Genomic DNA, 14164 nt, shown 5'->3' on the forward strand with positions numbered 1-14164 from the left:
GGCTAGCAGAGTACTCTAAGTACCATGGTGTGACATGGGAACTCTGCAACTGAGGAAACAGTACATGGTTCAAGTGGACTGAAATTCTACATAATCTACAGTGTAAAAGAGCATATTTATATTTTATAGTGGCTACCTGAGCTTCCATTCAATAAACCCTGACATTAACATATGTCAAAGTGTGACAAGAACAAAAAGGGCAAACAACCACAAAATATCATAGCTTCAGTATCTATAAATGTTTTTATTCAAAAGATTTAAATGCTTGAATTTATCCAGTATTCTGAAGGAACAAAGTGACTAACAACAAGGTTGCGTGATCTGACCATATGTCTGTACCATAGAAATAGGAAGGAAGTATTTCTATGGTCTGTACTATAGTTAACACATGGAATGTTATCAGAGATGAGGGACATAAAGCTGTCAACTTAAACGTTAAGAAAATGCAAACCAGGCAGCAGGAATGTATTGACACACTACCATCCAATATCCCTCTTACAGCTAGCTTCATAGCCAGATACAAGAATACCCTTTTACACTAACGACACATGATCGAAATTATCAATTCAGACAGACAATACTCAGATATCCCTGGCCCTGGGAGTGTCTGATTGGATGAGTGATCAGCCTCTCCTCAGTCCTGATTGGAGACACGGTATGGAGTGAGTTGAGGGGAAGAGATGACATCACAGAGAGGAGGCATGTGTAATGGTGGTACAGTATTAGATGAGGGGAGTTGACAGGTCCTATCGTAGCAGAGACCATTTGATCTGTTCCTTGGCAGACTGTAGCACCTGTAGAAGAAAACTGGCCTTCTAAAATAGATCATACAAATAACATACAAACACACACGTTTGTATAATGAGCCTCCAGTCTGTGTTTATGACATCCATTTGAACTTTTTTTGCATTTCAAAAATGAGACTTTCCCTTTCGAAACAAAGAATGTAAATTAATACCACCTTGATGGATGGACGGAGACCTGCCCAAAGCAGACGATTTTATCTCAATAACAAATCATTTATGGGTAACAATTAAGCACCTTACTCTAATAGTTTTTGATTAAAATGGTCAAAAGGAAACAAATAGCTTTTTAGCAAAAATATATTTTTTTAAATTCAAGCAAGAATTTTGATAGGACTGTCTTGGAGTGGTCTGAGTGAGGGACCTAATTGGAGTGGCCTAATGGGAGGGATATGTAAGCAGAAAACTATAGGTGTTATTGTAAGATGTTTGAGAGTCTGTTATTGGTCTATTAATTTATACCGCCTGGTGATGTCACCAGGCAGGCCATAATTCCACCCATGCAAAACCCATTGATGAGAAGGTCCAGTGTAGATAGTTGCTGGTTGTAAAAACTCAGGAAATAAAACTGCTAAACATTTTTTTACACTTTTACAGTGTTAGTTTCATTAGCTGTTCTACAAATATGACAAAACACAGGAAACCCTAATTTTGACTGCACTGAGTCTTTAAGTAAATGAAGGGAGACCATATGATTTACACATTTACCTCAAACTTTGACAAAGACTAGATAGAAAAAGATGAGTAATGCATGTAAAGCAAAATATGCAGGAATGAATTCATGATTAATTTGTTGAAGGAAAAGAACCATAAGGAAGACAGCCAGCCATTAATCATTAGACAGGGAGGGAGAGAGGAAGAGGAGTGAGAGAAAGAGAGGGGATGGGAGGACAGCAGCCTCTTAAATGAGAACATAATCAAGACTGGAGAGGACCTCAGCTCATAGGCCACACACACACACAGGAACCACCGCACCACCTGCCGATAATTAGCAATCGTGGGCTTTCCATGCATAAGGAAGAGTGGAAGCAGTAGGATTGGAGAGAGTGATGTTGAAGTATATGAGAGAGGGACGTCGGTAGCCTGGAAACCCAGACTTAATTCAGCTCCATTTCATTTTAGTTTTCACTAAATTAGTTAAGTGTAACAAGTGAGGTAAAATATAGTTTGATTCAGTCTGGATTCCCAGGCTAGGACATTGGGCCCAGCTCTTAAGCTTTTAAGGCTGGGTCCTGGTCAAAAGTAGTGCACTACATAGGGACTAGGGTGCTATTTGGACACATCCTAAGTCTCAGGAGAGTAGAGAGTGAATACTGTAATGGCGCATGATCCACACTGAACAATGTAGTATGCTGAGATGAATGAGGTAACTAGGGCTGTTGTACTCACCTGGGTGACAGTCTGCTCTGAGTAGGGCACATCTTCCCCCTGTAGGAGAGATTACATAGTGGGGTTAGGTAACCACACTCAGAACATTAGAGTCCACAGGTTTGAGTGAAGAGTGTTTTCTGAAGAGGAAGGGGACCCTTACCCTTAGTGCCACGCGGTGGACCACTTGCTGAGGATCACTTTCCAGAATCACTCTTTAGGAGACAGCAGAGAGAGAAGCTTGTTATCACTCTCACACTGTGCAAAGAGACGGCCACACTGGACCAGACCACAGCTGTCTTATGACTGTGGTTCACCAAGATCATACAACCATGCTTATTGGTTTGGATGGTTGAAAATAAGCAGCGGTAATTCATTTAGAGTCAATATCCAAAAATTATAAGACATGGAACTCACCCCCCATCCACAATTTCATCCACAGCGAGAAAGAGACCTTCCATATTCTCAAGTAGAGCTCTCCTCTCAACATTCTTTCTACAGAGAAAGACAGATAATTATTCAAGGTTTGCCTTTTGATGAAAGATGTGATGTAACATTTAGCTCTCACCTTAACATTCGTCTCAGTGAGTCAAACAGACAGTTTAGAACAGCCATAGATCTCACCTCAACATTTGGCTCAGTGAGTCAAACAGACAGTTTAGAACAGCCATAGATCTCACCTCAACATTTGGCTCAGTGAGTCAAACAGACAGTTTAGAACAGCCATTAGCATCAACTGTTGGAGGGGAACAAAACACAGAAACAACAAAAAGGTCATTTAGAGTATGGCAGAGTGCACTGCACTGAATCATACAATTTATTCATTATATGTTTCCAATCACGGCCTTCCAATATGTTTACCTCATTTTCATGTGAGCTTCCAACGACATAGAAGAAGAGATCAATGTTGCTCTTGTAGACAACTGTGAGGCCCTCTAGCAACGCGATCTCACCTGAGTATGCACAGAAACATGACAATGGCTGCGTTTATACATGGAGGCCAATTCTGATTATTTTTTTCACAAATTGGTCTTCTGACCAATTAGATCAGCTCTGAAAATGATCTGATGTGAAAAGATCTGATTGCTCAAAAGACCAATTAGTGGACAAAAGACCAGAACACTATTCACTGACCTGAGAATGTATATGTACATGTGTGTATTAAAATGCATTTCATACTGTCAGTCCGGTGTGTCTTGCTGAAGATGTTCTTCTCAAAAGCTTTCTGTTCCTTTACTGAAGGGTAGGTGTCATCATAATACTGTAAATAAAGCATTAATAAAAAGAGGTGTGAAACCACAACTAATTGTTGTTTGTACATTTCATATGGTATGCTAATAATGCAGCTGTGTATTACATAATGACAGAATGAGTTACATAGCAGGGATCACCAACTTTGGCCCTGAGCTACTGAGTGTATGCAGGCTTTTGTTCCAGCCAAGTACTAACACACCTTTACGTAATACACTTATCAATGTCTTACTTTAGCATAGAGTCGTTCTCCATCATTATCCAGAATGAGTACTGCCTTCACGGTGTATAATGACGGTTCCTGTTGTGAAAATACACAGACATGACTGCCTAGCAGATAAGTTACACATCATCAATACACAGTAGCTAGCTAGCTAACGTTAGCAAACTACCTAACTAAAGGAAAGTACACTTACTAGCGGAAACATGTGTCATTACTACGCTGATAGCCATTCCTAGTAACTACGCATTGTAACCAGAGATTTGCTGCTGTAACTAGTTAGCAAGTTAATTTTCTAAAACAGCGGACGGTGAGTTCGCCAGGTAACGTTACCGTCTATAGCTAACTGACTAACAGCTCCTTCCCAATTCTCAGCAGGCAGCAGACACACTAATCTCTCTTTTGCAAAGGTTGCTAGTCTCCCAACAAAAATCGAATCAGGAAATTTAACATAAAGAATGATTTTTTTTTTTAAATAAACGTTACCAGCATTACCGTATCCATCTTATTTGCTAAGTTGCTAGCTAGCAAACTTCCTAGTTAGCTGCCTAAAGGTTTATGTCGTCTTCCATTGGATGATAAACCGCATCAATCAAAACGCCCCGCTATGACACCGCCCATATCATTCCGAGGACAGAGTTCAAGCACAGACAGAACAATAGTTTAGTTATAAAAATCGTTGGTAAAAGTCAACAAGCCCATACCAACAATTTATATACACACTAGATGACATATTAGGGGTGTTGTGTTGAAGCCACAGTGCCTCCATCTTGGCACTCCCCCACAGTTGCGTAAAAAGTATTTTGGAAGCATTTTTGAGATTACTAATGTTACTGTCCCCACTACAACAACAAAAATACTTAAAAGTGCACTATGCAGAAATCGCTCCGCCATTTCCTGGTTGCAACATTTTTAATAGTTTTCCGAATTTCAGTTTATGTGATAAAACAAGCAAGTATGGTGTAGAGAATGATTTTACCATCTAACCTGCTGTGAAATGTATTTTTCCATAAACAAAAATATAGTATTTTCAGCTATTTGAAGCTCGTGTATAAAACCGAAAATAAAAGATGCAAAAACTAAACTGAAGGGGAAGCATAGAAATAGCCCACACAGAACAAATCTACTGCTTCTTAAGGCCAGTTTATACTTGCTTTGATGTCGGATGGCAATAGAATGTTCATGATGTCGCTACAAGAATTGACTACAGACATGTCAATAGATGGACTGTAAACCAACCTTTAGACTTGCTTTCAATGAGAATGACAGACCTACAACTCACATTTCTATGTGAATTTGGTTGGGTAGCCCACAATGTTAGATATTGCAGCTTTAAACACATGTAATTCTGTCCTTGAAACGTTTAATTGAAATCTGTAGATCTCCATTCATTCCTATGGAAGACTGCGCCTACTGGGGAGTGGCAATATGGCCGACCGGTGGCTTAAAAAGCCTCTCAATGGCCAATACATAGCATCAGCAATCAAGGGTTTATATACAGTGCATTCTGAAAGTATTCAGACCCCTTGACTTTTTTCACATTTTGTTACATTACAGCCTTATTCTAAAATTGATTACATTGTTTTTTCCCTCATCAATCTACACACAATACCCCATAATGACAAAGTAAAAACAGGTCTTTAGAAATTGTTGCAAATGTATTAAAAATTAAAAACGGAAATATCACATTTACATAAGTATTCAGACCCTTTACTTTGTTGAAGCACCTTTGGCAGTGATTACAGCCTCGAGTCTTCTTGGGTATGACGCTACAAGCTTGGCACACCTGTATTTGGGGAGTTTCTCCCATTCTTCTCTGCAGATCCTCTCAAGCTCTGTCAGGTTGTATGGGGAGCGTTGCTGCACAGCTATTTTCAGGTCTCTCCAGAGATGTTTGGGCTCTGGCTGGGCCTCTCAAGGACATTCAGAGACTTGTCCCGAAGCCAATCCTGCGTTGTCTTGGCTCAGTGCTTAGGGTTGTTGTCCTGTTGGAAGGTGAACCTTCACCCCAGTCTGAGGTCCTGAGCACTCTGAAGGAGATTTTCATCAAGGATCTCTCTGTTTTTTGCTTCATTCATCTTTCCCTCGATCCGGACTAGTCTCCCATTCCCTGCCACTGAAAAACATCACCACAGCATGATCCTGCCACCAACATGCTCCATAGGGATGGTGCCAGGTTTCCTCCAGACGTGACGTTTGGCATTCAGGCCAAATAGTTGAATCTATGTTCCATCAGACCAGAGAATATTGTTTCTCATGGTCTGACAGTCCTTTGGGTGCCTTTTGGCACACTCCAAGCAGGCTGTCATGTGCCTTTTATTGAGGAATGGCTTCCGTCTGGCCACTCTACCATAGAGGCCTGATTGGTGGAGTGCTGCAGAGATGGTTGTCTCTCTGGAAGGTTCTCCCATCTCCACAGAGGAACTCTGGAGCTCTGTCAGAGTGACCATCGGGTTCTTGGTCACCTCCCTGACCAAGGCCCTTCTCCCCGATTGCTCAGTTTGGCCGGGCGGCATGCTCTAGGAAGAGTCTTGGTGGTTCCAAACTTCTTCCATTTAAGAATGATGGAGGCCACTGTGTTCTTGTGGACCTTCAATGCTGCAGATTTTTTTTTACCCTTCCCCAGATCTGTGCCTCGACACAATCCTGTCTTGGGGCTCTACGAACAATTCCTTCGACCTCATGGCTCGGTTTTTACTATGACATGCACTGTCAACAAAGGGAAGCAAAGCCACGAGCTGCCCAGTGACACGAACCTACCAGACAAGCTAAATTACCTCTATGCTCGATTCGAGGCAAATAACACTGAAACATGCATGATAGCACCAGCTGTTCCAGATGACTGCATGATCACACTCCCCGTAGCCGATGTGAGTAAGACCTTTAAACAGGTCAACATTCACAAGGACGCAGGGCCAGACGGATTACCCGGACGTATACTTCAAGCATGCGTTGACCAACTGGCAAGTGTCTTCACTGACATTTTCAACCTGTCCCTGACTGAGTCTGTAATACCAACATTTTTCAAGCAGACCACCATAGTCCCTGTGCCCAAGAACACTAAGGTAACCTGCCCAAATGACTACCGACCCGTAGCACTCACGCCTATAGCCATGAAGTGCATTGAAAGGCTTGTTATGGGTCACATCAACAACGTAATCCCAGAAAACCTAGACCCACTCCAATTTGCATACCGACCCAACAGATCCACAGATGATGCAATCTCTATTGCACTCAACTCTGCCCTTTCCCACCTGGACAAAAGGAACACCTATGTGAGAATGCTGTTCATTGACTACAGCTCAGCGTTCAACACCATAGTGCCCTCAAAGCTCATCACTAAGCTAAGGACCCTGGGACTAAACACCTCCCTCTGCAACTGGAACCTGGACTTCCTGACAGGCCGCGCCCAGGTGGTAAGGGTAGGGAACAACACATCCGCCACGATGATCCTCAACACGGGGGCCCCTCAGGGGTGCGTACTCAGTCCCCTCCTGTACTCCCTGTTCACTCATGACTGCACAGCCAGGCACGACTCCAACACCATCATTAAGTTTGCAGATGAAACTGCAGTGGTAGGCCTGATCACCGACAACGATGAGACAGCCTATAGGGAGAAGGTCAGAGACCCGGTAGTGTGGTGCCAGGACAACAACCTCTCCCTCAACATGATCAAGACAAAGGAGATGATTGTGGACCACGGGAAAAGGAGGACCGAGCACGTCCCCATTTTCATCGACGGGGCTGTCGTGGAACAGGTTGAGAGCTTCAAGTTCCTTGGTGTCCACATCACCAACAAACTATCATGGTCCAAACACACTAAGACAGTGGTGAAGAGGGTACGACAAAGCCTATTCACCCTCAGGAGACTGAAAAGATTTGGCATGGGTCCTCGGATCCTCAAAAGGTTCTACATCTGCACCATCGAGAGCATCCTGACTGGTTGCATCACTGCCTGGTATGGCAACAGCTCGGCCTCCGACAGCAAGACACTATAGAGGGTAGTGCGTACGGCCCAGTACATCACTGGGGCCAAGCTTCCTGCCATCCAGAACCTCTATATCAGGCGGTGTCAGAGGAAGGCCCTAAAAATTGTCAAAGACTCCAGCCACCCTAGTCATAGACTGTTCTCTCTGCTACCACACGGCAAGCGGTACCAGAGCGCCAAGTCGAGGTCCAAAAGGCTTCTTATTAACAGCTTCTACCCCCAAGCCATAAGACTCCTGAACAGTTAATCAAAGGGCTACCCAGGCATCCTCTTTTACGCTGCTGCTACTCTCTGTTTATAATCTATGTATAGTCACTCTAACACTAACCACATGTACATATTATCTCAACTAACCGGTGCCCCCGCACATTGACTCTCTACCGGTACCTGCTGTATATAGCCTCGCTTGTTATTTTACTGCTGCTGTTTAATTATTTGTTACTTTTATTTTCTATTTTCTATTTTTTTCTTAAATTCTTAAATCATTGTTGGTTAAGGGCTTGTAAAGTAAGCATTTCCATGTAAGGTCTACACCTGTTGTATTCGGCGCATGTGACAGATTTGATTTGATTTGAACTGTGGGACCTTATATAAAAAGATGTGTTCCTTTCCAAATCATGTGCAATCAATTGATTTTACCACAGGTGGACTCCAATCAAGTTGTAGAAACATCTCAAGGATGATCATTGAAAACAGGATGCAACTGAGCTCAATTTCGAGGCTCATATCAAAGGGTTTGAATACTTATGTAAATAAAGTATCTCAGTGTTTTACATTTACATTTAAGTCATTTAGCAGACGCTCTTATCCAGAGCGACTTTACTTTTAATACATTTGCAAAAAATGATAAAAACCTGTTTTTGTTTCATCATTATGGGGTATTATGTGTAGATTAATGAAAACTTTTTTTTAAATACATTTTAGAATAAAGCTGTAACGTAACAAAATGTGGAAAAAGTCAAGGGGTCTGAATACTTTCCGAATGCACTGTACATAATTGATCCAGACTATTGCTTGACTTGGGCAGGAGCTCACCGGAGCTGAGTACCAGCACCTCAAATTTGCTACTGCTAGAGCTCCTGTAACCTCTTATAGAATATTAGCTAAAAAGCATTGTGAAGCTCCTGCACCTAAATATAAACAGTACCGGCACCCAAAATGAGTACAGGCACCTATTTCAATCAAGTCAATCACTGGTCCAGGTCATTCTAATTAGGTGCAATACATGAGAGAATATACTTTGAATGTAATGTTTCTGTTACTGTAAATTAAACAATTGGGTTACCTGCTCATATAATTAATTATGCAGGCTTTAATTGTGTTTAGGTATCAGGTTCAGGGGCCAACGTTTGTGGTTGGAGGAGCTGACTGTACCAAATGAAGACATAGTCAGGGAGGGACTGTGCAGTTAGGTAGTAACATTTCCAGCAAGCAGAGTGGTGGTGGTATACCACATAGCCACAATAGAGGTATTATAAACGTCTCAAGTCAGATTTCTTTGACCAAAGGACATGCTCTTTGAGGGCATGTTCTTCAACTACACCACTGCAAACATTAGATTTTGCATTGCAGCATTATGTAACTTTTATATAACCATTATATAAAGGCCTACGGTAATGGAGGTAGGCCAACTTTGTTCCTCTCTGGCCGTAGATCCTCTGATTTCCCCTTTGATTCCAATGTCTGTCTGAGTATATTCGGACATGTCGTATGAAGCGTTTTTTTAAAGATCCTCCCACATTAAACCAACCTAATTATCCTGGTTGTTTCTTCTGGGAAGTATCAATCTGGAAACCCATGGATGTTGATGCTGATGGGATTTTCCCTTTTTTATTCCCAATCCATTCAGCATGACATCAGTGTTTACGTGTCAACCTCTATTTTGGTTAACACATCAATTATGTCTGTTATTGCAGGCAGTATTGTGATTGTAATATTGTTTTCAGGGGAAAGGCACATTGCCATTAAAGTTATTATTTAGGTCCTAGAATGTATGCTTCCAAACTTAAATGTAAATTCATATTATAGATTATATAGCCTGCATTTAATGATAACATATGATTACAAAAAAATACACTTGCAACAGTCCTGTGGTTAACCGACACATTTTACAATGTTGCAATGGTTTTTCACAATTGTACCACTAAAGATTTCGAAATGACCCTTGATGTCTGAGAGGAAACAATATGCAGCCTTGAACTGTTCAGTTAAAAGGTTGATGCTTCTCAGAGGAATGTTGGCATGCCATATTGTTTGTAGTTTAGAAGTATAAGAACATTTTGGTTTTAACCGAATCCTCTGATCTTGTACTTAAATTGCCTGTGTTTTTACTGTATAGACTATTCTCGATATAACCATGACAACAGTGACTGTTGCTACTTTACATGCCTAATCCAAAAATGTATTAATAATTTACCCAAAGATCTGTATAACTAAACCAAGATAGACCACAGCCTGTCATTTCCAATGGGAACAAATTAGTCATAGTGTGTAGAACAAGCAAGGAAGGGGGCAGAGCCAAGCACCAGCTAGCAAGATCCTATTGGCGCATTTTAGCATGACCTGCATATTTCCGTTAGGGAACGCCTACTATGTGAAGTGCACGTGTTCAATAACTCAAGGAGTGCCTTTAGAAGGATTGCCTTTGCACTCCTTCTAAACAACGCAATTAAAAAAAAACTTTTGCAAAGGGTAAAGTCTACAAACCTTAGTCAACTCTGTTCATAACAAATTCAAAGTTCCATCTTCTCCCACTACCCACCAGTGGGCTTCCCCTCACTACCATATTTTGTAGTGAGTGGAAACGCCAAGTGGATGCTTCACATTTAAACATCCAGTGAAATATCTGTCTCGTTGTTCTATCTGGGATTTATCTCTATACAAGATGGGCAAATGGGTTTTCCTTTCAATTCAATAGTATTGAATCTGAAAGACAGGTCACAGGTCGGGGAGAGGGCCTCCATAACCATAGCTCCTAGCTTTTCAAATAAAACACTGTTGTAGTGAGAGCTAGAGGAGAACATGTTTTCATGTAACTGATGGAAAATCGTAAGCCGTTGACAGTGTAAAGTCTAAAGGCAACACTTTTGCATTATGCCTCCTTCTAAAGTACTCAAGCCACTTCAAATGAACACCTTAATCAATATGATGATGAAATTAAACAACAGGATCTCCAAAAAGCATGTACCGGTATAACAAATATCCACTTTCTCTGGTAGTTCTATCACAGTCATCATTACAGTAAACCTGATGGCCGTCTGTTGCGGTTGAGTAAAATGTTTGCCATTGACCAATCATTACACCTGACAAACAACAAATGAGGAACATTAACCTGCAGTATCATTGCATTCATTGGTAATGTCTCAATATGACCAATGATAAGATGTACAGATTAGGCTACTTGTGATATTTCACAATACAGCGTCACCTTTTCAAACCTCACATTTTGAAAAGCTATTATTTTATGACTTTGTACTTCAAACAATAATGAGATTACATTATTAATCAGCAGGAAGTACAACAGGAATGTGTATGGTCATAGTGGGGTGCGAAGTAATTGGAAGTGTTTGTGTGTGTGTGTGTGTTTGTGTTTGTGTTTGTGTGTGTGTGTGTGTTTGTGTGTGCATGCGTGTGTGTCTGCATCCATTCATGGATGCAGAAACACAGTGAGCGAGAGGAGGGAAGGGAGGATGCTGGGTGGCGGAAGCTCTGCTCGGTGCTGATAAAAGCAGCGTTGGGTGCTTATGAAGGGAGCTGCTAACTCCTGTGGTTTTAAGCATGAGATGGGGAGAGGGGAGCAGCCCATGCTATCGCATTGTCCCTCCAACCTCCCTGCCTTGCACCGTCCGTTGCACAATGCTGGGCGATGTCTACTGTCCACTAACTTGCATTTGCCATGCAATGTGAACACACATTGATATTTACTTCGGAATTGGGCTGGAATTTATGTTGAATAGTATCATCATTGCTATTGGCCCATGTCCTGTCTCTGAACATGATGTATTGCTGATATACTTGTGGTGATGCATGACATTCCCCTCCATGGTATCAATAAAGTACTACTACTACTACTATTTCTACTTTCCATGTCATCTCTCTTTTCCTCTCTCTTCCAAGCAGCTACTGGCTCATTTTTCCCTTCTTCAGACCACAACCAGGAGAAACAAACATTCTCATGTTGTTCAGTGCTGAGGTATTTTTTCCGCTCGAATCATATACAGCATATTTTTAGATTGTTAAAGCATGACCTCCAATACCGCACCTCTTCCTCTCTAATGACACAATGGTGACAATAATTTAAAAAATACCTATTTAGAGGAAGAAGGGAAAAACACATTATTAATCATGGAGTAGAATGAGTGGAACATGCACCTCTTATTATTATTGGTGTCCTTCAGTAGGGGTTTCTTTGCAGCAATTTGACCATGTAGGCCTGATTCACACAGTCTCCTCTGAACAGATGATGTTGAGATGTGTCTGTTACTTGAACTCTGTGAAGCATTTATTTGGGCTGCAATCTGAGGTGCAGTTAACTCTAATGAACTTATCCTCTGCAGCAGAGGTAACTCTGGGTCTTCCTTTCACGTGGCGGTCCTCATGAGAGACAGTTTCATCATAGCTCTTGATGGTTTTTGCGACTGCACTTGAAGAAACTTTCAAAGTTCTTGAAATTTTCCACATTGACTGAAATTCATGTCTTGAAGTAATGATGGACTGTTGTTTCTCTTTGCTTATTTGAGCTGTTCTTGCCATGATATGGACTTTGGTCTTTTACCAAATAGGGCTATCTTCTGTATACCACCCCTACCTTGTCACAACACAACTGATTGGCTCAAACGCTTTAAGAAGGAAAGAAATTCCACAAATTAACTTTTAAAAAGGCACACGTGTTAATTGAAATACATTCCAGGTGACTACCTCATAAAGCTGGTTGAGAGAATGAGAAGAGTGTGCAAAGCTGTCATCAAGGCAAAGGGTGGCACCTTTGAAGAATCTCAAATATAACATATATTTTGATTTATTTAACACTTTTTTGGTTATGATTCCATATGTGTTATTTCATGGTTTTGATGTCTTCACTATTATTCTACAATGTAGAAAATAGTCAAAATAAAGAAAAACCTTGAATGAGAAGGGTACTATTTAATGAAGCTGCCAGTTGAGGACTTTGGCGTCTGTTTCTCAAACTAGACACTTTAATGTACTTGTACTCTTGCTCAGTTGTGCACCGGGGCCTCCCACTTCTCTTTCTAATCGGGTTAGAGACAGTTTGCACTGTTCTGTGAAGGGATTAGTACACAGCGTTGTACGAGATCTTCAGTTTCTTGGCAATTTCATGGAATAGCCTTCATTTCTCAGAACAAAAATAGACTGACAAGTTTCAGAAGAAAGGTCTTTGTTTCTGACCATTTTGAGCCTGTAATCGAACCCACAAATGCTGATGCTCCAGATACTCAACTCGTCTAAAGAAGGCAAGTTTTATTGCTTCCTTAATCAGCACGACAGTTTTCAGCTGTACTAACATAATTGCAAAATGGTTTTCTAATGATCAATTAGCCTTTTAAATTATAAACTTGGATTAGCTACCACAACATGCCATTGGAACACAGGTGTGATAGTTTCTGATAATGGGCCTCTGTACGCCTATGTAGATATTCCATAAAAAATCTGCCATTTCCAGCTACAATAGTCATTTACAACATTAACAATGGACAAAAATGTGCTTTTCTTTCAAAAACACGGACATTTCTAAGTGACCACAAACTTTTGAACGGTAGTGTAAATATGTACAGTATATATGTATGTGATGGGATGTATAGACATTATGGACAGTATATGGATAGAATATGTAGTATATCTGAATAATAGTATATGTACAGCAATAGTTGAATAGGTTGGCCTTGACTAGAATACAGAATATAAATATGAAGTCAGTTAAACAGTATGTAAACACTATTAAAGTGACCAGTGTTCTATGACTATGTACATATGGCAGCAGCCTCTAAGGTGCATGGTCGTGTAACCGGGCGGTAGCCGACTAGTGACAGTGGCTAAGTTCAGAGCAGGCTACTGGGTGGAAGCTGTCTAGTGGTGACTATTTAACAGTCTGATGGCCTTGAGATATAATCTGTTTTTCAGTCTCTGTCTCAGCTTTGATGCACCTGTACTGACCTCGACTTCTGGATGATAGCGGGGTGAACAGGCCGTGTCTCGGGGGGACAAGGGGACAGGGACAAAGGAATAAATAAATAGTGAGTTTGGGGGATTATACTCAGAGATGTTATACAAATCATGGGAATGGACAAGAAATCTTATCAAAATCAAGAGACACTTTAAAGCAGAACAAATTGAAAAGTACTTACCCAAGATGTCAAAGACCAATTGCTGCAAACAAACACCACCACAAAGAGAGGGCGTTGAGCTAGGAACTGCAATTAGGGTGAAAACCATTGTGGTCTGGGTAATAACAGCCTAGTCTTTGGCATCCTTAGGAGGTGGGTGAGTAGGGGGCTGTGTGCTAGGAAGCTGAGAAGT

At 41.1% G+C, this 14164-nt stretch overlaps 1 protein-coding gene across 6 annotated transcripts; it reads right to left on the minus strand.

The window, feature by feature from the left end:
• Positions 1-224: 224 nt before the first annotated feature.
• On the minus strand, positions 225-4363 carry LOC139557705 (coatomer subunit zeta-1-like). Of its 6 annotated transcripts, none has more exons than XM_071372814.1 (9): positions 4138-4363; positions 3655-3723; positions 3351-3432; positions 3033-3124; positions 2852-2907; positions 2589-2666; positions 2335-2386; positions 2193-2231; positions 225-794 (listed from the first exon to the last, which is right to left on the minus strand). In XM_071372814.1, exons 1-9 carry the CDS (start codon positions 4144-4146, stop codon positions 747-749), a joined length of 525 nt encoding a protein of 174 aa, XP_071228915.1. In that variant the 5' UTR covers positions 4147-4363; the 3' UTR covers positions 225-746. The 6 variants fall into 6 exon arrangements, with proteins under 6 accessions (XP_071228915.1, XP_071228911.1, XP_071228909.1 ...); XM_071372810.1 differs by having other exon boundaries at positions 225-815; XM_071372808.1 differs by having other exon boundaries at positions 225-815; positions 4129-4278.
• Positions 4364-14164: the final 9801 nt, after the last annotated feature.

This window comes from Salvelinus alpinus, chromosome 28, assembly GCF_045679555.1.
Source record: "Salvelinus alpinus chromosome 28, SLU_Salpinus.1, whole genome shotgun sequence".
NCBI classification, from domain to species: Eukaryota; Metazoa; Chordata; class Actinopteri; order Salmoniformes; family Salmonidae; genus Salvelinus; species Salvelinus alpinus.

Excerpts from the sequence above, each read along its gene's own strand:
- LOC139557705 (XM_071372808.1), bottom strand. Across the intron at positions 3,125-3,350 it reads CAAGACACACCGGACTGACA|GTGAGATCGCGTTGCTAGAG; the intron begins GTATGAAATGCA and ends GTGCATACTCAG. Across the intron at positions 2,387-2,588 it reads GATGAAATTGTGGATGGGGG|AGTGATTCTGGAAAGTGATC; the intron begins GTGAGTTCCATG and ends TGTCTCCTAAAG.